This window comes from Botrytis porri (genome assembly GCF_014898465.1).
Source record: "Botrytis porri strain MUCL 3234 chromosome Unknown BPOR_003, whole genome shotgun sequence".
Classification (NCBI taxonomy): Eukaryota; Fungi; Ascomycota; class Leotiomycetes; order Helotiales; family Sclerotiniaceae; genus Botrytis; species Botrytis porri.
This window is the reverse complement of record NW_024066077.1, coordinates 794,794-822,101: the sequence shown is the minus strand read 5'-3', so window position 1 is coordinate 822,101 and position 27,308 is coordinate 794,794. Positions and strand designations below refer to the sequence as shown.

Here is a 27,308-nt window from a genome sequence, read left to right as displayed (position 1 = left end):
GGTGAGGCAAGAAATGTATCATCGACGGTGAAGAGCATCGGGATCGTTTTACGACATGATTAGGTAGGCATCTAGCACCTAGGCAAGTGACTTGTGCCGAGATCCAGTCGTGACAGGTGAATAATTACCGAGTTCGGGTACACGTTTGTTCGGAGACATATATGTGGATGGGATTCTAGCACATAGCACACAAAGCAAAAGGAAACGAAGACATGGGATGCTTGTGCCCTATGCGATGATATGTGAAAGATGCGGTCTAATTCCATGGTTAATCTAGATGCGATGCGTTGTTGTGTGCGGGGTCTAGGATCGTAGAATGTGGGAGGTTTGTGGACGTGTGAGGTTAGGAAAATGTGATAGATGATAGATGATTAATGGTTTGAGGTTTGAGCTTGCTAAATATGATAGTCGTGGTGTTTGCGTACAACATATGGTGGAATTCTTGTCGTATGTAGTGTTACAGTATGTCTATTAGTTGACCTCTTTCTTGGTTCTGGTCAGCTAGAGAGAGGTTGGCTGGTTTTTTGTTGAGCATGCGGTGAAGGGTTCGATTGATGTAATTGATAATGATAATGGTATCATGTAATAAGCTTGAATTTTTTAATAGAATAGAAATCAAGAATTGAACAACTTATCCCTTCGCTTGGTTGCTATTCACGATTGTTAAAGTGACGTTGGCTTCAGTTGCATATACCTGTGAGAAAGTATTTCCGAATGATACTTTGTGTGTTTACCCCCCTTTTTGGTTGAAATTTTCTGCGCAATACAGTCATCTTATGTACAACACGTTTGCTGTATCATAGAAGTGAAATGATCGCAAACATACCCTATTCTTGAATACGAACATACTTTGTCATTCTTACTCCGAGGTATTTCTTAGCCACTTCGGCACATTGTAATCGATACTACTCAAGTAATCACTCTCCTTGTACTTTTTTATTGTGTTAATCATAATAAAACAAATTCTGTCTCTTCCCTGCTTATTATATCATCACCTCCGAAGACCTCGATGAGCACGATTACATAGCTTTTAGACGCTATTGTTACAAGCGAGTAAAAAGCTACTCAGCATACAAGAAGATGTGTTGCACCGCAGAGACTCCAGTCTTTTAATCCTGTAACCTCTATAGTAACCAGGTCTTCGGGCTCTCTAAATCCCTTCTATAATAGAGCGGGGTGTGTTTTAATTTTGGTACCGAGACGATTTGATTTTCCATAATTTGATCTATCATATTTTTCTGTTTTCTGTTTTGTTTTTATTGCCATCCGCTTGGGACGATCAGCCCTTGGCACGCGAAATGGATAACTAACTTTCCATATGTGATGTACTAGTAACTTACTGTAAGCAAAATTGCCATGTATCTGACTGGGTACCCGCGTGGGAAACGCACCGAGTAGAAATTCTAGAATTCACAGTCGCCTAGGTCTAGACAGGGTAGTTCATCCTGTTATTCTTCCAAACGGTCGTCGAAGACGTGGGGTTTGGTGGGGGTGAACTGCGGGATGCAGTTGTCGTTCAATCGTGGTCAGCAAAAGGATAAGAATCTATGAAGAGGTCATTTCGTGTGAGAACTAGGAGGCATTGTATGTTGAAGAATTACCCGATTGGGCAAGTCATTATCAATCACCTCATGTCATAACATCTTCAATGATCTCGATATACTTTCATGTTTACTAGGGAGTAGGGATGTTGATATGGACGGATGTCGGTATTCGATTCTATTAGAATACGACTATACGATGTGGATAGATGTGATTAGAAACCGGGTAAGCAAAGAGATTCGTAACGGCGTCGGAGGTAAGCATTGCTTTCCAGATAGGAATACATGCCCAATACCCAAGACATAATAATACCGGCTCTTACCGAGCCACTCTTCAAGATGCGCCTCGTTCACCTGCGGAGTATATTATATTACAATATTCCTTTTCTCCTATTACAGTCGTTTCTATTCCGTCCGAGACGAGACAAGACATGGAAAGCTAACACACGGCTGCAACTGCAATGGCAAATACCAATGTGAATCAATATACAATAAAAGAGCCGATGAACCGGATGCGAGCAGTCGAAGCAGTAAAAGACAAGGATTAGAAGGAGTTTGAATGGATGGTTGGTGGCTTGCGGGGAATAATCCTGTTTGTAGTACCTTACGGGGATGGCGGATTAGGAAGTATGGATTTGTAGATGAGCGAGATTGGAGAGAATTTGAGAGGTGATAGATATTGATGTACACGAGACATGTTGTGCCAGGTTAACATTTCTGTGGTGTTTCGATTGATTGATTCTTAAAGGGGTTGAAAGATTGGATGGAGATGCAGATATCTGAGGTCCTGAGCAGACGGGATGAGAAGAGGAGAAGAGTGATCTCGGCGGATGGTAAGGGGGTATTTTGGCTTTTGGTCAAGACTTCAATAGGAATTCATCAGCCGGTGTTGCATCTGTAAAGTCTTGATTTTCACCTAGATATCAACTAATGAAAGGTGTTAGGTTACAGTGAGAAAGAAATAAGCGGCAAACTCATCGTATCACATTTGATATATTGTGATCACAGCATTCACTGGTTTTGAGCACAGCATGGAGATCTACCCCATAGACCTCGGAGATCCTTCTACCGAATTGGTTCAGTATGCCCAAATCCCTTTTTCTTGATTGTCATTGCAGTGACAGACTCGAGAACGAAATAGTAAGAAGAACGGATAATTACAGCTGATCCCGTCCCTCCACAACACATGTACGCACTGCCATTGTCTCTACCTGTCCGTCGAGCCCGTGTTAACGATTTTCTTCCGAATCCGAAACCTGGTTTGTCAACTGAGAGAAGAGCATAATGATATTCAATATATTAGCTGCAGCGAGAGTGCTATAATATATCTACCGGATTTTGACTAATTGCAGTACATATACATATAGTCGTCCAGCATGAAAGATGGTCAAATTGTACAAATCTATTCTCATTAACCTGGCCATATCTGATCATATGGTTCCTGCATATCGTATGTAGCTGTAGATTCATGTCTACTCTGTGTACAACGGCCCAAGAGAAGCATTGAGAAATTATGGTAAATTAATAGCAAGATCAATAATGTTTCCGCGGCTTCTACTTATTTTAGCTTTGAATGAATTAACCTCAATACACTTGAGTAGTGCAATTCCAACAGGGGAGCTCGTTAGACATTTCTTTCTCCGCTCACGCCGAAGCCAGCCATATCATATGAAGTTGTATGGGTGATATACTAGATTCCCTCACCGATTATTCATTACTCATCATCATCGTCGTCATTTGCTATGAAGTTCTTACTCGGCGCGCGACTTCATCAATTTACTACTACTAGCTAGCGAGGCTAACTCATCCATAGATATACGATAGAGGGTGTCTCATTTGTGTAACCCCCACCTGCCTTATTCATCCTTTCGACCACTGAAGATGATCTTCTCGATAACCTGACTTCCATCTCATCAATCGATTAATAACAAATACAAAGCCGTGTATCTCAAAAGAAGTCACAAGCTCCCTATCTTTCCTTATCCAGTACTGAATGATAAGTAAAGCTGCCCAAATTCTCACCCCATCTCTAGTTCAGCAATACCGGTTTGTTTACAGCTAAATGAATAATCCAATCTCACTCGTCCTCACTTACATATTGTCTCTCCAATAAAACAAGGCATACCCCTCACCCACATATCCCCTCTGAATACTACCCCGAATATGCAGCGCTCATCATCTATTCCCTTCTCAGCTGCGCATACATTCGCTACCAAACTTGGACCACCTGTTCAACGTCTTCCATGTTCCCATTCCCAGGTACCCACGGCATCCAATTCCCTTTTGCGATTTTCACTGTATCAGATTGTTATGGTGCAGATTTTTAGTAAATTTTAGCCTATCATATATACCATTCTCTTACGAAAGCAAATTCTGCGTAGCTAGAGGTATTTGTAAGTATTTCAGTATGCATACTGGTAAGGCTTGGTGCTATTATCAATAGCCATATACGTACATACAGTAGGAGATACTTACCCCTTCATTTTCGTTTACCGTAATCAACGCAATTGCAAAGCGCACTCACTGCTTGGTACAGTACCGAGCCTCGCGTGCCTCCAAGCAACTCCAATCTAAGCACTCCAACCCAACCATCTGTTCCCCCTCCCTCCGAAATCCAATCCATACAAAACCCAAACAAACATCCAATACAACACCGTTATAACATTTGAAATAATATCCGTGCCGCCATCACACCCATCCATTACCACTCATACTTCTCCACCCTACTACAATATCACTCATCTCAAATGTATCTGGGGTGCTAAGCATGGGTATGAGGAAGAACAAGCAGGCATGAAGCGCTTGTCCAATGTCCGTCTTTTAAAAATATATATTCTATTGAGGTTCTAGAGGGGACCTGGGGTCTCATCTGACAAGCATAGGTATACAGGATATCATGTGCGCGCATCCAATTCAACCCCAGCGTCCCATCCATCCCTCCCAAACCCATTTTGGGAAATGTAAGAAGACTCCTTGCCTCACCCTAAACCCTACCAATGTCATATCCGACCGTTGTGATATGATGTGATGTGACGTCCTGCACATCACTCACAGACGGGTCTACCTTACCTAAATTAGAACTTCTGGAAGATTAAAAGGTTGGATTGTTCTTTTCTTCAAACTAAAAACCAAAAAATTAATCGATGCTGCAGCATCTCCTTTAGGGAAATTACCCATCATTTTCAAAGTGGTGAGAACTATTCTTTGGGAAAATAATATGACACCCAAGCTATTACTTCTCCCTTTGAGGAGAAGGAAGTACACGAGAATACCCATCATACGTACAACGCAAACTCAGGTCTCCAGCATCGTGTGCCAACCATCTCGAAGGATTCAACTCTCCCAAGCTTCTAGAACACAATTCCTTCCTGTTTGCCCCATCTTGGCATCCCACTCTTTGCTATTCTTCAAAGGATTTCATATTCCGAATTGTTTCAGTTCGATTTTCTTACTACGTAGCGTAAGACCTTAGATTAGATACTTATTTACATTCATCTCTCTCTCATAGGTAGATAGGTAGTCTCTCCTCAATTAGCGAACTCGGAACTTGTAGCCGCTTAGCGGGAAAGAAAATCGCAATACACTATCTACTACACTATACTAGAAATTTATACACACTTAAATAACTCTCAATCTATCAATCTATTCCTTGAAATTTAAACTCTCCATAAACACTCGATTCCGCTTTGACAATCATGAATCAAACAATCTCTCTTCTACCCTCGATGAATATCGAGAAAGTGTAAGACTTCCCTCTCATGCCAGTGCCATGCTCTGCTCCAATCCAATCCAATCCAATCCAAAAAATACCCCATTAATATTCCTCCCATAATCACCGCATATCCATCCATTCATACACTCCCAAAATCCACCTACTCATCAAACCATCTCCCATCTCCATCTCCGTTTCATCTCCAATCCTCACATTCACACTCAACTATCTAATAAACCCCCATCCCGCGGCCCCATAGCCAATATCCCATATCCGATATCCAATAGACCACATGCACCATCCAATCTCAACCTCCTATCCACACTCCGGCACGGAGAATATTTCAACTCCCAGCGTTACATACATGATACATGGTACATAATACCTACCTAGTACCTACATGTGTCAAAAAACTTTCCTTCCTTCCCGCCTGCCTGCCTTGAGAAAAATTCTCCGATGCAGAGGACCCGGACCTAGACATGGGAGGGTGATTTTTCAATATCTATTGTTACCTTGTCTCTTTCGTAGATAGATATACATATATATACATATATACATACAAACATCGTATAAGTATACAAATATCCCTCCAAGCCAAAAGAAAATCAATAGATATCTCATTCCCATGCCATCTCCACTCCCACTCCAATCATCCCATTCCACACCCTACTCCCCCCTAAAGGAACAAAGCTTCAACAGAACAATTAAAACATTCATTCCTATTCCCATATCTAGCCAAATCAAGCATGTGACATAAACCATACATCTCACTATCATCTCCAACCCCCATCCACAGTCAGTCACTCACCCACACAAACACACGCGCACATCAAAAGAGCAAAAAACAAAACAATCAATGCATCACCAAAGCAGACCCTTGAAACACAAAAACGCATCATCCATACCTCATACATAAACCTGACATCGTCATCTTCATGCCGTGTAATCCATTACTGTCGCACAACAGCTCACCCCCTACTTACCACCACCACCAATTTCAGGGGTTCTTTTCCCTCTCCCTTCTCCGCACCCAAATATCAACATAATCATAAACATAAACATAAATCGCACAATGGACTGATTTCAAATACTCGTAACAATAAGCGTAGATTTTCATTTCCATGGTATCATTGAAGAAAGAGAAATCAAAGACCCCTACGCAGCTGTGCATTTACACATCAAGCAAGCGGGCATCTATCCCTAACCTATACTTCGTAAACATGTGTGTATATCTACGCACATGACATCCTTTCCCCCCAAACAAATGTGCTGCGCTCGAACAATAAAGTACAATATGGTACAATCAACGCCAGCCACGACCACATACGCATATCGAACACGGCATGTGAGCATAATCATCGTCTCATTTCGCCTCACACTCATTCGCATTCGCCTCGCCCTCGTCTACGACGACGAATAAAACCCCTTATATGCACCAAGACAGAAGATGCCACCCTCAAACCACAAGGGAAAAAATACCAAGCACGACCACAACACCGTTTGATCAGTGCCAAATAAACCTTTCCTTTCCTATCCTTTCCTTTCCGTTTCGCCATCTACCCGATGCTCTCAATGCCTATTCTATCCTTGGTTCATTAAATATTTGATTTCCATATGCTTAGTGTTTGGATATGTTTTGTCGTGCCTATAAACAAATTGTTGTTAGTACCTCGAAAACAGTATGTAAGTGCGTGTATATAAATCTTACCTTCATAAGCTCAATTTTTGCCTTCAAAGCACTTGTGACCTCGGCAGCCCTCTTCCAGCTCTCTACACCTGTGCCATTGCCACTAGGAATACTACCAGTTCTAGACATGCGATCACTTGTGTAAGATAGTGGTGCTGGGCTAGCCCTGCCACTACCACTAGCAGCACTTGATCTTCCATTACTTGTAGGTTCTAAATCAGGGCTTAACATGTTTCGACCATAAGGACAAGCCCCGTTTGAATTATCTTCTCCAATTGAAGATGTGATAGACATGCGAGGGCGACTTCTATAATCTTGGCGTCCACTGTCTGAAGGGGCGCCATACATAGATTCGCGGTGGTTCACAGCTTCATCATGTGCTCCGTCACGTCCGGGGCTTGATAATCCTCTCGACGGGCTGTGATTGCTGGCTCTTTCGGCGGCTGATAAGGCATGCTTTAATCTGTTTTGCTCCCTCCTTAATTGCGCACACATTGCTTCCGCCGTTTCGGCATCTGCTCTCGAACGAACAAGTTGGGTTTCCTTTGCTTTGATTGATAAAACGTCTCGTGTGTGATCCTCTATTAGCCGTGCATTTTGATTCTTCAATTCTTGAATTTCTGAAAATAGTCTCGAGCGTTCTTGGCGCATTTCGTCAGCTTGGCGTAATAATCGATCTTTGTCCAATCGCAGTTCTTCCAGCTCAGCTTTCTCCAAAGCAGTCAGACCGGCATTCGGTGGAGGTGACATTGAGGACATGGGAGGAGCTGCATTAGCGGATGGTGCTTTTGCCAATGATCGACCAGCTGGTCCACGACCTAAACCTACACGAGGTGGAGGTGGAGCTTCTTCTTCAATCGGAACTGGCGATGGGGCGTTACGTTTAGGTGAAGCAAGTGCTGGTGGTACCACTTTTTTCCCTGGTGGTTTCAGTCCAAGACCACCTGGCTTCTTTAATCCAGCGGCACTTCTTGCTGTAGGCTGAGCCTCTAATGGAGCTTGTTGTGCATAAGCACTTGGTGGCGGAGGTGGTTTCTTTGCGACTGTCTTCTTTACCATTTTCTTAGGGCCTGCTGCTGGAGCAGCTTTAGGAGCTACAGGGGCGGGTGGTGGCTTAGGCTTATCCTTTGCCTTGACTTCTGCAATGTCGAAGAATTCCTTAATCTTAGTCTTCCGAATATCATCCAGTCCTTCAAGGTGTGGTCCCATTGCACGCTCGCCCATAATCTTCATTATCGTACCCAATACTTCAGCTCCACTAGATCTCAGTACTTCACTCGATTCCGCGAGCAACTTCTTCGCAGCTTCTGAAATCTGAGTCACTTCGGCTTTGGAGGGAGCTTCTCGAGTTGTCCTGAGCGATCTAATTAAAAACTTAACGGTTCCCTCTTTAACTTGAGGATTCTTGTGTTTCAAGAACTCAATAGTTTCCTCTAAACATTCCGTCAAACTCGTTGCTGCAAATACCTGATCAAGTGCTGCACCTAGAGCATCTGAAACAGATGCCTTCTTCTCTTTTAATCTCTCCATAATAGGACTTTGAATGACGGATCTATATTTGCCGAACCCCTTTCGTAAACCTTGGGCTAAAACTTCAACACACTGTGCAGCTTGAGTGACAACTGCAATATTAGCATCCTTCATACATTTTGCCAGACCATGAATTATCAAGCCGAAATCGGCATCTTTAATTCTAGGAACATTGACACAGGTGTATAGAGCCTCCAGCGCTTCCTTACGCTCTTTCCATTTTGACGAAGCTAGTTGCTCGTGGAAATTTGCAGGGACCTTGGATACTACATCTTGTGGTTCAGCTAAGTCAAATGCATCAATCTCGACACCTTCAGCCTCTAACTCATCCTCCTCTTCTGCACCACCTTCACCCGGGGGAGGTGCCCTAGACATTGCTGCTTGTTGTGATCTGAGGAATCGTTCTTGTTTTGGCGCTGGCTCTCCCTTGATCTTTTCAAATTGAGCTTCCATATCGGTCTGTTGTGTGGGCTTAAGGTCTCCCCAGAACATTGGCTTCATGGCCTCTCGTAACCATCTATAAAACTCGATAGCCAATTTTGTAGCTTCCGCACGTACATTCTTATCTGCATGACCGAATGGTTTTGGAAGAACTTTGAGAACGGGCTTAGGATCTACTGTCTTGCATCCATATTCATGATATATGGCGGTTATTGCAGTTACCGTCGCTGCGACAATCTTTGGTTGTTTATGCGACAATGCAGGAAGAAGCTCCTCGATGACAGGGGCAGCTACATCTAGTTCGACATACAACAATAGGGCTTCGAGTGCAGATGCTTTGGTAGCAGCTCTTGTTGAACTTAATCCCTTCTCAACCAAGGAAGTTAATGTATGACTTCGGGTCCTGGTACAATGTTCGCGACCACCAAACTTCAAGAAAGCGCACAATGCCGCGATACCATCTTGTTGTGCCGCGACGTTCGAATCTGCCACCGCTCCCTTCCATAATCCCGGGTCGTTAAGGAATGGTTTAAATACTGGGTCATGTTCATCTGGTGTAATTTCGAATTGTTTTGCAGCATCTTCATATGCTGCCTTTCTTACTTTCCATATCTATCACCGAGCATAAGTATTAGTCTGTGTTTGCCGCGAGTCGAAAGGAATTGATAGCGCAAGGGAGAGAAATAGTTGTGATGGAACTTCAGCAGGGCAACCATACCTTATGTTGAAATCTATCTGGGAGGGGTAGAGAACTGAAATCTTCTTCTTGCTCTGCCATCTTGGCTCCTGTGACTTTTTTAGGGCTCTGTGGTAGCTTTCCAGTAGCTATCCGTTTGGTTAGCTTTAGCTTTGATAAAGACATGGGTAGTGAGGGGGATGCTTCTCCAATCCCATATAGAGAATGGAGAGGTGGATTGAAGGTGTCGCAGAATAGGAAATGCCATGATTATTGCCCACAGGAAAGAGCAAGGGAAGCTACCTACTGATTTGATGTTGTATGCAAATTTGAGAAAGAGTTTATGGTCGTGGGGTAAATTTTGGGGAGAGGAAAGCAGCGGTCGGTATTTAGATAGGATGGATTGTTACTGACTGCTGATATTGATAGAATTATCTGATGTGAAAGTAGAGGGGAAAAAGTGCTTGGTGTTGATAAACTGCTGTGTATGTTAAAGTAATACACAACACACTTTGGTCTTAATAAGTACTGAGTCTATAATTTCAAAATATAGAGTACGGGTTCAGAAGGATTGACTTGAATTGAATTGAATTGAATTGAATTGATGCGTTGTGTTGTGTTGTTGACTTTACCGCAAAATTGAAGAGAGGGTACTCCCGTCACCGTAACCGTAACGACCGATATCGATCAATCCCTGCCCAAATTGGCGCGTGCACTCTTTCATAATAAAGTTGGGCGTCCAAAATGTATCAGGGGATGAGACTTTTTGGCCCAAGAGGAGTAAGGTCATCAAAGAATAAACGCGTACGAAGTAGTCTGTCTTGAGTGAATGTCAACATAAGAAAGAAATATCAAATCAAAACGTTTCCAAAGTACCTGGGTACCTACCGACAAAGTACCTACCTACTCACCTAACCTCGTGTCTAGATCCTTATTATTATCATACAATAAACCGTCATGAACCTTCCACGGATTCTAGAATTCATGGCATAAATAATTGGTTCTTGCATAATGTTGTTTCATATCATAAATAAGAGTCCTCATCAATTGACCAAAGTATTCCTTTTGTTTCATTAGAACACAAAGAAAGAACTTCTGCCCTACCGCCTATCGTCAAAACAAAAGTTGTGGACACCCCGCGCTTCTGAGCATAAATAAAGTAGGTATAGCCAGCCAGCCAGCTATCTAGCCATCCATATCCAACCTTAACACTTTACCGGTACGTGTGAAGGAACGTGTGCAAAGCGTGTCTGCATACTTGCGCTTCGAAAAGTCAAAAAGGCTTAGAATCACAACAAATTACCCTGCCACGAGCAAAAAAAGAAAGAGAAAAAAAAGAAGAAAAAAGAGATCACGATCAGATATCGGAGACAAGAAACGAACCGTTTAATATTTCGCTTGCCAGGCGCATCAGCCTTGGAAGAAATCAATATCAAAGTCCCATTCAACTTCATGTATCGCATACAATAGTCGTCATGAGCCAATATCTGACGTCGCGGCAGGCCGAGGAGCTGTGAGTTGAACATATCTTCTTCATCACATCCTCATGATGGCTAATATTACTTCGCAGGCACAAGTCTATGATAGCATACCTTACCTCGACGAATCTTTTACATAGTGCCGCGACGTTACGTGAGGAACTTGATATCGGTGAAAGCTTCGATTCTGCCACGAGTAAGAAATATGAAGGTCTACTGGAGAAGAAATGGACAAGTGTGGTGCGGTTACAGAAGAAGGTGGGCATTCTCAACATCATACGCAACAAGAGTTCTATACTAATCATTGGGAAATAGATAATGGACCTCGAAGCGAGAAATGCGGCTTTACAAAGTGAAATCGATAATGCAACACCTACATCTCTATCAAATCGAAATACCGATCCTACAGCTTGGTTACCAAAATCACCAGCGAGGCATAATCTTCAGTCGCACAGAGAAGCAATTACTTGTGTTGCGTTTCATCCAGTATTCTCATCTTTGGCATCGGGTTCGGAGGATTGCACAATCAAAATTTGGGATTGGGAGCTTGGAGAATTAGAACTCACTGTCAAAGGGCATACAAGAGCAGTACTGGATGTTGATTTCGGTGGTCCGAGAGGAGGAACATTACTGGCATCGTGTTCCAGTGATCTTACTATCAAATTATGGGACCCAAGCGATCAGTATAAAAATATTCGCACATTACCTGGACACGATCACTCTGTTTCGGCGGTACGATTCATACCTAGTGGCGCAGCTGGGTCACCTTCATCTGGAAACCTTTTGGTATCAGCAAGTCGAGACAAAACTTTACGCATATGGGATGTTTCCACGGGATATTGTGTGAAGACTATTCGAGGACATGCGGATTGGGTTCGTGATGTAGCACCTTCTTTTGATGGTCGATGGCTTCTATCTGCTGGGGTGGATCAAACCGCACGAATATGGGATGCATCATCAGGAGAATCAAAGGCAACTTTATTAGGTCATGAAAATACCATCGAATGTTGTGTATTTGCACCACCTGCAAGTTACCCTCATCTGTCTGCCATGGCAGGATTAAAGAAACCACCTGCAGCGAGCAGTTCTGCTGAATATGTCGCTACCGGAGCTCGAGACAAGAGCATTCGAATATGGGATGCTAGAGGTACATTGATCAAGACACTCATTGGTCATGATAATTGGATTAGAGCTCTTGTCTTTCATCCTGGTGGAAAATATTTGTTGAGTGTGGCGGATGATAGGACATTGAGGTGTTGGGATCTTGCGCAAGAAGGAAAATGTGTAAAGACGATAAGTGATTCACATGGACATTTCGTCAGTTGTATGAGATGGGCTCCAAGTGTTATCAAGGATGTTCCTATTCTCAATGGAGAAAATGGAGTGGCGATTCCGACCAAGAATGGAAATGGGACAGCGAAGAAAGAGGATGCCAAAGTAAGCATCAGATGTGTTATTGCGACTGGATGTGTAGATCAAGTTGTCCGAGTGTTTGCATCATGACCACATGTAAAGCATGTGCTATCAATAGGAAAATCGCCAAGAGAGAACTTTGATATCAGAGCAGCAGGAGTTCGTGGAGTTCGCTCATACCAGAAGAATAAATTCCTTGCTCCGACTTGGCTATTGGAGAAATATGTCACGAACTTTATGCTTAGAATGTGTATGGGAGGAGTTGCATTGACTAGCTTCTCTCAATTACAATTCAATTTAATATGAAGAATAATTGACTTCAGAACAGAGAATCTAAACTCTCGATACAATCAATGATGTTACAAACATATGAGATCGAAATCAAGAAGTAGAATACCAAGTTCGGGATAGCAATTCACAGGTAAGCAAATATCTAGCTAGATATCTGACATGGCCCTCATTAAGGGGGGTAACATATCATACATAGTAAGTAATTATGCGAGGTAATCACATGACATGAATGGTCAATCTAGTGTCAGTAAATTTGAAGCACTTCCCCTTCCTGTATAGGTATGCAATGCGCAAAAGTACATGATCCAAACTTTTATTCCAACTTCGGTGCAACCTGCTTCTTCCTAAATTCATCGTACTGTCCACGCACTTTTTGAATTGATTCTCATCAGTTCTCACCAAATCGGCGTGTTGTAATTAATCCTCAATCAGGACTCCACTGCGAGATGAGCAGTGGCATTCGTCAACCTGGTGCTTGAGAGTAATGTCCATCTCCAGGCTTCGATATCTTGAGAATGATATAGTTTCTCTGCCGAATTGAGATTGTACCGCTCTCAATACCGATGTAGCGCAAATGAAGCTTGAGAAGGCCTGTTTCAAGGAAGAGGAAGATAGAGGATACTTTTGGTCCTATTTTTGAAGAGGGGCGGTTCAAAATTATATCTGTAAGACTATCATTATCTTTGGAGGTAACAAGTGACAATTAACAGCTCAGTGACGACAAACAACAGATGGACAACAAGGCTAAGCATCAGAATTTCTATTTTCGAACATCATTGGGGTGTGATAACCGACCGAAATCAAATCGTACCGCCAGGAAGATGTAAAAAATGGAGATGTAGTGCGCGCACACGAGCCTTTCAAATAGTCAAGGTACGTGCAGGGAAATTATCATGTCGTGCCTGTTCAGTGCGAAGCAATTCCTCGTCTATCTTTTATGGGGCAGGAAGCAGGTATTCTTTCAAATACTGCGGTATAATCATCAATATTGCTATTGTTGTGCATGCCAGCGCCAATGAACAGAACAGTAGAGATGGGGCTTGAAGAGGATTTGTACCAAATACTACCGCTTGGAGATTTTTCCCCATTAGTGCGTTTAAACTTGGCATATAGCATGCATTCAAACAGTCTGTGATGTCAGGAAATATGCGTTCGGGAGCATCCTTAGTGGGATAGATTCGTAAGTCTTTGTTCTATCAAACCATGGTAGACTAATTTTTTCTCTCTTTTCCCTTTTATTTTGTAGGGTATCCCTCGTAATTAACTTTTGACATTTGTTTGCTGTTTGATGTTGTCTTTTTCTGATCGTTCATAATCGCTGTGTGGGCATGTTCCTATTTCATCACATTCCGATCATCATCTTACCTTGCATTCCATAAGTAGATTGCAGATAATCATGTCAATCAATTTACGCCAGCGCTATGTGCTGCTTAGTGTATTCGTAGCATCGACTATACTTCTTACTGCTTTCTATCTACTGAATAGTATAAGACCACTCACATCTCTTGCTCCTCCATCCGAACCAATCGAGACTGGACCAAAGCATCCGAAGTATAAACCCTTCAAGCCTCCGAGAAGTTATCCTATAGTCGATAATTTCCCTCTTGCTTTGAACGCATATTCAGCTTCAGAGCTTCCACCAATTCCAAAATGGAATCAACCTCCTAATCCGCATGTTCCTGAGAAAACTCCTCTACTTATTGGATTTACGAGGAATTGGCGTCTTCTTCAACAAGTTGTTGTTTCTTATATCACTGCAGGATGGCCTCCTTCTGATATATACGTCATTGAGAATACAGGTGTTATGAATTCAAATAAAGATGGACAATTATCGCTTCAAAACCCTTTCTTCTTCAATCATACCCGATTAAATATGCTTGGTGTGAATGTTCTCACAGCACCTACTCTACTAACCTTCGCCCAATTGCAAAACTATTTCTTATGGACAGCTATTGAAAACAAATGGCCAGCTTATTTCTGGAGTCATATGGATCTCGCCATTCTGTCATTCGAGGATCGATGGATAGATGCTCATCCAGATAATCTCAATCCATCACCCAAAGAATTTCAATCTCTCTACGACCACTGCGTCTCTGCTCTGCGCAACGTAACAGCTCCAAACCCCGAAACAGGAGTCGTGAAACCATGGGCCCTCGAATTCTTCTCCTACGATCGTCTCGCTCTCGTAAACACGGAATCCTATCAGAAAGTCGGAGGTTGGGATACCTTGATACCTTTTTACGGTACCGATTGCGATATGCATGAGAGACTCGCCATGGAAGGATTTGAAATGAGAGACTGGCCTGCGGGTGCTATCTGGGATGTCGCGAGTAGTCTGGACGATCTCGAAGTTTTGTATCGGAAGAAAGAGAGTCCGGATCCTTCTTTTATTGATCCGAATGCTGTCGAAGAAGAACTCGCTAAAGCAGATTCAAACTCAACATTCGATGCTTCTCTTTCCTCTGAAAAACAGTCCCGCGATCTAGGCCCGAGAAATCTCTTCTCGGATAAAGATCACAAAGAATGGACTGATGAACCCATAGCCCAGGAATCATGGCGCAAACTTTTGGATGTATTGGGCCATATGGGAAATTCCAAGGTCGCGAATAAAAACGTACAGAACACGTGGCAGGGAAGACAGGTCGGCGGACAAAATGATCCTTATTATAGGGATTCTGAGGGCTTTGAAATAGGCATCCAGATGTCGATTGAACATGGGAGGAGAGTGTTTGCGGAGAAGTGGGGACATAGGGATTGTGATTTGAGGGCGCAGGGATTGGTGCCTGGCGATGCTTGGAGGGTGGAAAGAGATTGGTAGGGGTGAGGGGCTCGAAGGGGGGGTGGTGGAGGCGTGTTTGGTTCTTGGTTCTTGGTTCTTGGTGGTTGGGTTTGTGTATATTAACGATATTTGGGTATTGGAAAGATTGGCAATAATCAACAGCGAAATCGCTGAGTAAATCGAAAGAGACGGACGGGAAAAGATGGTAGGAATAGGAATGTGAATGAATATGAGAACGCAAACGCAAAGCCAAAGATAAAGAGAGAGGAGTAGGAAAAATTCCATTCGTAACATCTCAATCAGCACACACCAAAGAATTCACATATGGATCGTGGTCTGCGGGATACGAACACCTAGCAACATTGAGTATTTGGACGAAAGAGATACTGGGAATTTGTATATTTGTAGCATGTAAAACGTGTATTTCGATGGCGTTGGGGGGGGGGGGGGGGGCACGGAATAGCTAGATTGGTTATATATATATGTATATATGTGTTCGGGAGGGAAAATATAATGTATTATGAATTTGGATATATCGTGTATGTTTGCTATATCTTTTGGGTTTCTGGATTGATTGTAGATTGTAGATTGTAGAGTAAGATGAGTATGAGAATGTGGAAGTTGATGATATGTATTGGGTTGGTTGTTTGGTTTGGTTTGTTAGGCTGAGAAGTAGTTTTTTTTTGGGTGGGGGGGAGATTGTGTTCGGAGGGGGATATTAAAATGATGGAGGTAGAGGAGTTGGAGTTGTATATCTATGACCTCTGAGTTTCTCATCAGAATTGATGAGAAGAGGAGGAATAGTATGAGTGAGGATATCAGAGCCGACCTCTAGGGGTGTGGTGACACGATGAGCGATGGATGTAAGAGGTGGATGAAGCTACTGTATGTGGGAGATATAGGGAATGGATGTTTTGTAGATATACGTTTAAGTATAGGATATTAATATCATATATACTTTGATATTTAAGTAAGTTGTACCAAGTTAGTCATATCAAAAGTGTCTTATGCCAAGATTGAAATAGACAGACAGAGTATAAGTGATTGATTGATTGATTGTATTCCAAGATCCCTATGATAGATAACCTCTCACCCGGTGATCCAATATATTCCAACTCCTCAAACCATACTCAAACCCAACCCCAAGTCCCCCATCCATTCCCTCATCCATTCCCCATCCAACCAACATCCAAAAAAACAAAAACCTACCCAGTGAAACAAAAACAAAACCCCATTCCCCGCCCCCCAAAAACTCCTCCCTCATTCCCCCGTCAAATCCAAAACCTCCACCTCCTCCGCCCTCCACGCTCTACTCCTCCCCTCCACCAACTCCTCCCTGCCCACTTCTCTCCACGACCCCGGTAATGATTCACGCAACATAATGTATCTCCTCGAGTTTTTCTCCTTTCTTCCTTTATCGCACCATACATTTTCCTCTACAATTTCCGTTTCAATAGTTTGTTCTCTAATCGTTTCGATTTCATTATTATTTCCTCCTTCTTCTTCACATTCTCCCTGCGGGGTTTGCCGGGGTAGGGATTTAAGAGATTTAGGTTTGAGGGGGGAATGGGAGGGGGAATTGGTGATGTTGTAGATTGTGGTGTTGATGTTGATGGTGGTGTGGTATGTGGGTGTATAGGTATTATTCTGATCGTGAATGTGTTCGTAATCGTAAGCGTAATTGGAACTGTTGTATTGCGGACTCGTTTTCATTGGGAGGGGAGAGCTAGATGGGATAACGAGTTTGGGATAGCCGGGAGAGTCATCGAAATTTCGGATCAATGGTTCGAGAAAGGCGGATGGGGTTCCGGGAGGAGAGGAAGTGAGATCGATGATTCTTCCTGGTGAGTAATTTTGCGAAGGAGCGGTTTTGTACGAGGATTTGGAGATAGATGAGCAACCTGAGGAAGAAGAATTATTGCTTGAAGAGTGCAGTGAGAAATCAATTTTGCGGATTATGGGCTGGGGGGTGAATGGTGGGCGGGTACTTGGATTTGTATGGAGAGCTGCCAGGGGTGAAGATAGGCCTGATTGTGTGTTTGTTGGGGGTGGAGACCGATTTTTCCGTGGGGAGGGACGATCATTGTAGATGGGAGTTCTGGTAGGTGGAAGAGATGGTTCATCAGCTTCGTCATCACTCAAGGAAATGGGTTTTTGTCGATGCTTTTGTCTGGAGAGTGGCGAGGGGATGTATTGAAGTTTGGGACTTCGACTCATTGAGCCATAGGTTTGAAATGTTTTAGTTGGAGTTGAAGGTTTTCGAAGACGTGCGGACTTCGTAATTTGAGGTAAAGGTTGAGAAAAGGATGATTGAGATGTAGCCCATGGATTCAACCTTGAATTTTCCTTCTCTTTGGTAGCAGCTGGTTTGCGACCGCGTATGAGTCGTTTCTTTGTCACTGCTGGTACTGGTGATTTAAGACTCCTGATACTGGGAGCCAAGAATTGAGGTGGTAGATCATCTTCCGATAATTCGAAATCTTGGGTAGGCTGACTCGATGTTTTCGCTGTGGGCATGATGCCTCTTTCTGATCTCTCGACGAAACGATCCATTGCACCTTTAGACATCCCACCAGTACTATTAGTTGATGCTCTAGACTTGATAGTTTTAGCTTCTGCTCTTTTCGCAGCAGCCTTTTGTTTTAAAGCCTTTTTAGGGTCTCGGAGAGCTTCTTCATAGTCCTCTACAGTAAGTGGTACGCCAACCTTGACAATAGACTCGAATATCCATAATTTATCTGCTCTTGTGGGATCGTATGGAGAAGGTCCGCGTTTCCGTGGAGTATCAGTTGGTGCCGCATCATCCGATGCGTACGCCTGTATTTGATCATCCTCAAGAAGAGGAGCCAAGCCATCTCTTCCGTAATCTTCGACCTCATCGTCTTCTTCATCTAGATCAATATCAACTATTTCGAGAGGCTGGTAGATGACTCTCAATTCTGGAACTTCATCCGTAGTGACATGCCTCCTTCGGCCGCAGATAGACTTTACCAATTCCATCTCATTAATTTTTGTAAGCATAGGGTCATCGTATTCGGAATCTTGACGATCTCCACGTTGACGAAGTTTTGTTAGCAACAACACTGGTGCTAAACCTCGTACAAACTTTTTTGCTCCCTCTTTACCTTTCCATTCAAATGCATCGCCCACGAAATTTCGAAGTTTCGGAATATTAATCTCTCCTTCCCATACAATCTGATTCCGAAGCCTTTCAACCTTCGCGAAGGACGAAACAACAGGATGCGTATAGTAACCCAAAACTTTACGATCCGGGAAATCTTCAGGGATTTGTAGAGCCTTTCGTTTTGTTCTGAAGAACTTGCTTTCGTTTGTGGATAATTCGTGAGCCAAATCCGCTCTCCATTCATCATACGCTGCAACATCCTCTCTTCGAATCTGACACAATCTCTTTCCAAAACCGGCTCTAGCAGCTTCACAAGCAACCTTCACGCCACATCCCGGAATCCCTTCGGTTTTATAATCGCCACCACTCATCAAGGCTACCAGAATCATACCTTCACGATCCAATCCTGATTTGCCAGCTTTGGTAGCTTTAGCATCATAAATATTGACATGTGTTGGTGAGCCAGCACCACTCTTCTTTTCCGTTGCCCCAGCAGACCAGCTTCGGAAGGTTAATCCACTTCCAAACATAAGTGTATCGACATCTTCACTTAAAACAGCATCTACAACTCCTTCACGCTGTAGAAGAGCACATTCTGCTTCGGCTTCTCCAGGAGCAATATGATATGCAAATCCAAATAGTTTAAGTAGTTCTTTAGTCATCAAATCCGGAATCGAAGCTCCACCTCGCCCCGTTTGCTTGTTACGTTTGACGGGCGGTTTATGAGGCCCATCAAAAACAAACAATGGCTGTACGGAGATGGAAAGAAGTCTAAGAAGTCGATAGTACAGTGTTCGCAGCGCCGGATTCATACCACCTATGATCGATGAGTTGAATATCCCCGTGATCATGTGCTAATCAGCTTACCTTGACCCGACTGGATTTGGAAGTTCCATATCGAGATATCGATTGCTATCCGCAAAGGAATTCCAGTTTTCTCGTATTTCTCAATGGAGATTTTCGAAAGAGCTACTCTTTCTCCGGGTCCAATCTCCCCGTAGATTCTGAAACTCTTGTCAGTATATAGAGCTTGTGTTGTGGAAAATATCATCACTCACCCCTTGATACCCATGATGGCAAACGCAATTCTTCAAATCTAATTCCAAAATCTATACATAATAATAGCGCTGCTACTTAAAGAACAATAAATTTACAAGGTAAAAGCAAAAGGGTATGATTTGAACGATAATGCTAGTGAATGAAGTTGAAGAAAATCGATAAGAATAGTTTTATCGATATCCTTGTTGACAGTTTCTCGTTGCCACAGCAATAAAGGTCAAACCTGCAAAACCCAATTAAAGAGAATGGATACTAGCAATAGGTAATTGATACGACCCCGGTCCCCAAGCTTGCATGCCGAGTTAGGATGGAAATGGAATCATAGCAAAATGTCACATCCATCCGGGCCAGCTCATCGCAGCGTATCGAATATTCGTCCATCCATAAATCCACAAGGTGGGAGTGGTGCGCCCTCAACACCCCATACGCCTATTCGACCACTCTCAAACTCCTTTGGTTCGCCCTCTACTCTGCGTGCAGAAGAAGAATGTATAGTTATTGAAATCGGATGTCGACATGTAAAGGTCGGTTTCGCAGGCGATGCAGGACCTAAAGCAGTTATAAATTTTGGACCAGAAGAACAGAGAAGAGAGGGGGATTATAGGAGATGGCAGCCGGGATATGATAAAGCTTGGAGAGAAAGGATACATGGGAAGAAATGGGGAGAGGCACATGAGCTATGGAAGTTGGATTTGAGGGATGTGGATTTGGGGCTAGTGGGTGATAAGCTTGAGAGGGCTGTGAGAGATGCCTACACAAAGTTTGTAACGGTTCTTCTAGTTGGGAGAGGGAATGTTACTGATTATGGCTTCGCAGATTCCTACTGATCGATTCGAGGCCGAGGAAAGTGACTTTGGCACTGCCGTCTATTTTACCATCATCTCTTCTCTCTACAATTTTAGATACGATGTTTACGAATTTCCAATCTCCGAATATATCTTTACATTCTACACCAGCACTCACGACGGTAGCTGCAGGTCTACGAGCCGCTATGATTGTAGATATTGGTTGGAACGAAACCATAGTAACTGGAATATACGAGTTCCGAGAAGTATTGAGCCACAGATCCATAAGGGCGATGAAATTGTTAGGACAAGCGATGCGCTCGCTGCTGGCCGAATCTTTCGACCCAAAGATATTGATGCAAGAGTCAATAGACGGCCAAGAAAATGTAGCGCTGGAAGAATTTATAAGTTTCGAAGAGTGCGAAGAAATAGTGAATCGCATGGCATGGTGCAAACCATCTCAAAATTTCGTCCCCAAACCCGCACCCGAAAGTGGCCTCGCGCCACTAGCAGAAGAAGAAACCGAACTACATACCGGGATGCGATCGCTAAACATCACCAAAGTCCCAGAGTCCAACGATATAGTCACAATCCCACTAAAATCCACCCTTCCACCACGCAAACTCCGCATTCCCTTTTCCCAACTCGCACAACCCTGCGAGGAAGCACTCCTCGCAACTCATCTCCCTACCCCCGAACTCGACGATGAAGAACTCCCCATTCATCTTCTCCTCTACCAGGCGCTCCTTCGTCTTCCCGTCGACCTCCGCTCCGTTTGCATGTCCCGAATCGTATTTGTGGGCGGCGGCTCCAGTATCATTGGCCTGAAAGCCCGAGTTCTATCAGAACTCAACACGCTTATCGAAGAACGAGGTTGGGATCCCGTCCAAGGAAAAGCAGTTTTGCAATACAAAAGCAATCCTAAACTTACTCGTTTTCGCCAATCACAAACACCCACTTCTCCCATCGAAACTCCCTACTCTCCTCCTCTCTCTTCCCCCTCTTCTCCCTCTTCTCCCTCCTCGCCCGTCTCCCCAACCACAACCCGTCCACCATTCCTCATCCCCGCCGCCCATCAAACCCCCGAAGCTGACTCCATCGCCGCAACCATCAATGCCCGATCCGACAAATTCACCATCCCCGAAGAAAAAGGTATCATACGAGCCATCGAAAGTCTCGGCGCCTGGTCCGGCGCATCTCTACTATCACAACTCAAGATCCCCGCCGTAAGTTCCATCGATAGAGAAGCATGGATACTGCATGGCCTTTCCGGCGCAAATCGAAATGCGGAGGTGAGTGTAGCTGCAGGTGCAGGAAACAGAGGTAGTATGGGGCCCGGAGCTTTCAAGGGTGGTGTTGGGGAGAAGGGGAGCTGGACCTTGGGATTGTGGGGATCGTAGATGGATGGGAGAGTGAGGAAATGAGGGACTTATGAATCATGATTAGAGAGGTATTAATGACTATGAAATATCGCTATTGTTGAGAATCTAGGATGAATGCATTACCTGTGGTAGTAAATGTAAGACTCAAAATGCAAAAAGAATCAGAGAGAGTACAGCGAGCAAGTTTTCTAGGAGCACATTCTCATATGTATGTACGAAAACCCTTGTCTCCTCTAATCATTAACCGTCTATTAAGGGGTAAAGGCGATGCCGTGAAACAGACGAAATTTGGCGAACAATTTGAAAGATAATACTTTGCATGCAAGTAGATACCATCGATAATTTCTCTCACGTCATAATTCAGTCAAACAAACATTGTGTGAAGTAATTAACTTTTGAATATGCAAATCAATGCCGCTAAACTGTGATACCTACACCAGAAGATGCGAATAAAAGCTATATACAAGAAGCGAATGTATCCGCTGGTTAGCCCGAAGCTACAAACGACGCTATAGACAGGAACAGCTAGTTAGTGTCCCATCGTGTAATGTGTGAAAATGATTGGGTATCTGATGAATCTGAAAAAGACTCCAATAGTGGACCGAAACTCCTAAGCCTTACTGATCATCTCGAGCGCCCCCCCCCAAGCCAGCCATGTGTAAAGAGTATTAAGTGCGCCCATTCCCATTCCCATTCCCATGCAAATAAATGCTGATATTTACCACCCAATATTCATGTCCTCGTGATCGTTTATTTTATATAATTGTTCGATCAAAGAGCAATGCACGATCTATCATAACTCGGGATGAGAATGAATATAATAAGGCATCTCCGTGTGAGTGAACAAGTCCATATCTGCATCAAGATTGGGCGCTTCTGTGTGCGTGTATAAAGGCATCTCTGTATCAGGTTGTGGCGCATATACTGAATGTAGTTGTGCCATGTGTGCGACATCCTCAATTGTAAAACCTACTGGAGGGTGCGCAAGTTGGCTTGCCTCAAGTTGTGCCTCAGGTTGTATATTCTCTGCCTCATCGTTCAATTCCGATACTGTAGATCTATAGTCTTCGTCCTCATCTTCATCCTCACTTCCAGAATTCATCACTTCGTCTTCGTCCTCACTCTCAGAGTTCATCACATCATCTTCGTCTTCTGAACCATGTTCCAGATCTGGTTCAGTGATAGTGTCACTGATTATAGAGGCACGGGATACTGGACGTGGAATTGATCCTGCTGTTGGTTGACTTGGAGAATATATGTCGTTCCTGAGAAATGTAGCAGTATTGGCTGCTTCCTGAGTATCGGTAGTAGCTCTTTCCGATAAAAAGTCCCAGTCTCTTTGATCCAAAACATGTTTGATCAGTCGGCTTTGTTCAGGATCTGCAAGAGCATCTCTGAGATGCCAGATTGGTTTACCGTAACTTGAGATCCAGAATCTGCAGTCACGAATCGAAAGTACGCGAAGATTTGGTCCCATCTTTCGAGAGATTTTCTCTGCAAGTTCTTTGTTCTCACATTCGGATTCTGCGAAATGCTTCATACCCAAAAGGTGATCATGGACCAGTGAATTAAGTCGAGGACTAGATTGATCGTGTGGATCGGGAAGAAGGCCATAGTTCCATAATAACTTAGGATTCAGCACCAGAACTTTGATATTATGCCATGCGCGGTATGATTTAAAGCCAACATCTATGTTAGTAATGTTAAATCGATCAAGTCTGGCACGGCGAAGATCTTCGCCCCAATAACCTCCACCATCAACAGACAGGAAATCTGCAGGTCGAGTCCACTCTTGTCCTCTAGGAACATTGGCATAGTGATCAGGAGTATGTTCTGAATCCAGTCGAATTTCTTTGATTGTCATCCATCCTTTGAGTGCTTTATTCAATGGATTTTCATATTTCAGTAGTCGGTTATCTTCAGCTGCATTCAGGAGTTGGAAACTTTGAAGGGTAGGTTTGTGTGATTCGATAAAGGCGAGCATAACTTTGGTCATGGTGCGAGGGTGTTCGAATGAGTGTTTCTCAGACTCAGGCCATTGTAGATGAAGATGAGTTAGGCGAGGAAAGAGGGGGGCTTTCTCGGAAGAACTTTTGAGAACGAAGGAGAGTAATGTTTCATCTAAAAAGTCGAAGTAGAACCTGGTCAAGTTGTGTCTACATCTGTGGAATGATTGTAGGACAATCTTTGGAGGAGCAATAACACTATAGTATAAAATTAGTATAGAACAACACTAAAATAGAAGTTGGACTGACAGGTGTGCATCATCTTCGAGGACCAGCTCACGCATGGAAGCGGGGAAGCCAACGTTGTAATTTTGAATCAATGGTGAACTTTCATCAATCTCATTGGGTACAAGGTTCGCCCAGAATCTCGCCAATGTATACTGCCCTTGATTATGAAAGGATCTATTATCACGAGTCACAGCAATGTGAAGGACTTCAAGGTTGCTTTCTCGGACCTCCGTGCCCAAAGCTGCTGATTCCAAAGGTGATAGCAAACCAATCTCGAATGTTGTGAGTCTTGATAAACCTCGAAAATTCAATACCATGTTATCAACCAAGTCTTGTTTCTCGTTATGGGAAAGTTGGCTAATAGCTTCTGCTGAATGATTTCTGTCTAGAAGAGCTTGAGAGTCAACTGTCGTTGTTCGCCATATCCTTAATTCTCGAAGCGATGGTAATGCGAGTAGTAAATCCCAGGTTTTTCTATTAACTTCACCATCGATTCGAAGGGTATGAAGGTTCAGCATCATAGGAAACAAGTCCCCATAAACCTCTCGAATTGTCCAATCTTCTCTCGAACCTCCTTGGGGCAAGTCTCTCGAGTCGACATCCCAAACTGTTCTGAGAGCAAAGTTTTTGACCTTTGATAGCCTCGAAACGATTGAAGGCACTCGGTGCTCTCCTCTTCCCATTCTCATCCATGGAGGTCGTAGGTGTGTGTCATTTCGTCTTTCGTGACTTTCATGGCGTAGGATTCGAAGAGGATCTTGCCCATCTGAGGGGTAGGATGGATCGTAAAATTGGGCGGTATTGATCGTGACATTTGACCAAAGGATTCGTTCGGCAATATCATTGTATGCCCAGCTGACTAGCGCCCAGTTCTTCAAGGATTCCAAGTCGTCAGTCCGAGATATAATGTGGTTGATGATTTCCGTGGGGAGATATGGGATTGTTATCGGTTTCGCGGATCGTGGTGTGACGTGGTTAGCGATACCTGCGATAACGTTAGTGAGATGGCAGGGTGTAGAGCGTCGAGTGTAGAATACATACTTGGCCAGGACACCATATTGTTACCCGTTGCGATATTTGAATGTTCATCGTGGAGGATAGAGCCATCGGCTGGCAAGCAGATTTTGAGAGCCGCCGACTGCCAATTACCATCTCTCTTACTTTTGGACAGGGTAATCGGTTCACAAGTAGCTTTACCATAGGTGGAATGCCGTTTGAACTTCTCCATTCTTACTAAATGTTGGCGTGTATGAGATGAATAAAAGATCGATAGATGTCAGTGTCTATATTAATATTGCTTTGTTTTGGCAGATGCAGATGCAGATGCAGTTGCAGTTGCAGTTGCAGAAATGGAATACTTAAAAAAAAGGTGAGGAGGTGAGGAGGTGAGATGGTTATATCTATGATCGGTAGTAGAAGTATGTATTGTACCTGGTACGTTCCAGTGCATCAGATGGCTATTTCAGTCTAACTCGATGATAGCCGAGCCCAGAGATATCCACCACCTTTTTTTGAGGGGGCGCGGAAGAGTTTCAAGGGTTATGACATTCTTAACCTTGCAATAGATACCCAGTAGTACTACTATTGTGCTATGGAGGAGATGTCCTCGAGATGTCCTCATCGTTGTATCGCCCGCCACATTGAATTATGAGAGAGGAAGTACACTTGACTTGAAAGGCTTCATTTTTTTTTCTTGAGTGGATAGCTTTTACAGTATTACTCATGTGTATGACCGTATCTGGACCCAAAAGGATCGATTGCACTACCTAGGTAGGTACCATACTCAGCTCAGGTACTAGGAATCTTCCTATTTGCCTTTGAATGCATTTAAATGTCTCTGAACAAGATTTAACCTTAGACGGTGGATAAATGCATTATACATGTCATGATACCACCGGGACCTACCTGCCTAGGACTCGCTATCAGATGAAGATAAACATGGGCAAGTTGAGTATATCAGGCACGAATACATTCATCACCCAGTCATCATTTCACACAAATCCTTCAGCAGCTACAAGAACAACCACAAGCACCATGGATCAATGTTTCCGATATACCATTTTTGATTGTCACAACGTCTCACAACCTTTCAACAATCTTCCCTGGATATGTTCCCCCATTTCATCGATTGGGTATAAAATCCCCGAATGCTACTCGGTCGGGTACTATAAACAGTGGATTTCTCTTGCCAGCGGCCGTACACGTTGACCTCGAGAATTTTCTTCAAAGCACACGTTCTTCCAATACTTTCAATTCCACAGCCACAAAATGGCCTCGACCTTGTCTTTTATTTGAGGAAATCCGAGAGTGGTGGAGGCAATGCGTTTTCAATCGACCCATCACCAAAGGCGGATTATTTGTGAATACTCCTCATGACAAGATGACTGCTTTGAAATTATTGCGGCATTGATATCATGACAAAGGGATTGATGATTGATCACCTACCCTCTCTTCTCTATTTGATATAGAGTGAAAGAGGATCCTTTCAGATACCGCCTCAATGCAGGCCCATCCATTTTCAGTTATGATATCTGCCAGTGCTGGTATCATCAACTTAATAATAGCCTGAGGGAAATTATCAATGTCTCCACTGTGGAGAAAGGGCAAATCCATGGAGTGGTAAATTTATGGAGTGGTTCTAGAATTCAGCCATTTCACTTATTTCTCTACTTACATCTACACCTACTCGTCACAGCTAATATCTAGCTTTCCTCTCCTTTCTCGTCAACCGGCTTCCTCCTCTATTTCTCATCTGCTATCTTACTACACAGGTATACCTCTTTCTTGAGATGACTATCCAACGTACACGGCGAAGGGCCTCTGCCACATATTTCAGCTCAGAGGCTTAAACATGGCCTTGGTTTGGGACTTCAGGATCATATATTATGGGACCAATGGGGAATCTTTCCACTCTCATGCTCTTCATCCCAAGAGTATCTTCGCCGTTCCGGTTGATGAGGTATCAATCCACACAATCAGCTGATATTCTCCAATAACTTCCAAATCCTTCCGCCTGTCCGCTAATGAAAAGTCAATCCCGTTGCGCCTCATAGATGCATCTTAGATGTCTTGCTCTTATCGTGGCCGGGAGCGTACAAGATCGAGGAATCGCGATGATCGGGTACAGATGATATCATGTTTGTCCTCTTATGCTTACGCCATGAGGTTAGGATCTG

General features: G+C 43.5%; 6 protein-coding genes across 6 annotated transcripts; 3 read left to right on the top strand and 3 right to left on the bottom strand.

Moving 5' to 3' along the window:
• Window positions 1-6,871: 6,871 nt before the first annotated feature.
• On the bottom strand, window positions 6,872-9,689 carry EAF01_002316 (uncharacterized protein; the record flags this gene model as incomplete). The annotated part of the gene is made up of 3 exons (XM_038910568.1): window positions 6,872-6,898; window positions 6,962-9,523; window positions 9,630-9,689. 3 exons carry the CDS (start codon window positions 9,687-9,689, stop codon window positions 6,872-6,874), a joined length of 2,649 nt encoding a protein of 882 aa, XP_038773490.1.
• A 1,373-nt stretch (window positions 9,690-11,062) lies between these two features.
• On the top strand, window positions 11,063-12,568 carry EAF01_002315 (uncharacterized protein; the record flags this gene model as incomplete). The annotated part of the gene is made up of 3 exons (XM_038910567.1): window positions 11,063-11,100; window positions 11,158-11,323; window positions 11,381-12,568. The coding sequence occupies 3 exons, from the start codon at window positions 11,063-11,065 to the stop codon at window positions 12,566-12,568; spliced, it is 1,392 nt and encodes a 463-aa protein (XP_038773489.1).
• A 1,597-nt stretch (window positions 12,569-14,165) lies between these two features.
• On the top strand, window positions 14,166-15,587 carry EAF01_002314 (uncharacterized protein; the record flags this gene model as incomplete). The annotated part of the gene is made up of 1 exon (XM_038910566.1): window positions 14,166-15,587. One exon carries the CDS (start codon window positions 14,166-14,168, stop codon window positions 15,585-15,587), a length of 1,422 nt encoding a protein of 473 aa, XP_038773488.1.
• Window positions 15,588-16,808: 1,221 nt separating this feature from the next.
• EAF01_002313 (uncharacterized protein) lies at window positions 16,809-19,744 on the bottom strand (the record flags this gene model as incomplete). Its single annotated transcript, XM_038910565.1, has 3 exons — window positions 16,809-19,489; window positions 19,540-19,676; window positions 19,731-19,744. 3 exons carry the CDS (start codon window positions 19,742-19,744, stop codon window positions 16,809-16,811), a joined length of 2,832 nt encoding a protein of 943 aa, XP_038773487.1.
• A 316-nt stretch (window positions 19,745-20,060) lies between these two features.
• On the top strand, window positions 20,061-21,916 carry EAF01_002312 (uncharacterized protein; the record flags this gene model as incomplete). The annotated part of the gene is made up of 2 exons (XM_038910564.1): window positions 20,061-20,491; window positions 20,548-21,916. 2 exons carry the CDS (start codon window positions 20,061-20,063, stop codon window positions 21,914-21,916), a joined length of 1,800 nt encoding a protein of 599 aa, XP_038773486.1.
• Window positions 21,917-22,691: 775 nt separating this feature from the next.
• Window positions 22,692-25,360, bottom strand: EAF01_002311 (uncharacterized protein; the record flags this gene model as incomplete). Its single annotated transcript, XM_038910563.1, has 3 exons — window positions 22,692-24,102; window positions 24,154-25,117; window positions 25,174-25,360. 3 exons carry the CDS (start codon window positions 25,358-25,360, stop codon window positions 22,692-22,694), a joined length of 2,562 nt encoding a protein of 853 aa, XP_038773485.1.
• Window positions 25,361-27,308: the final 1,948 nt, after the last annotated feature.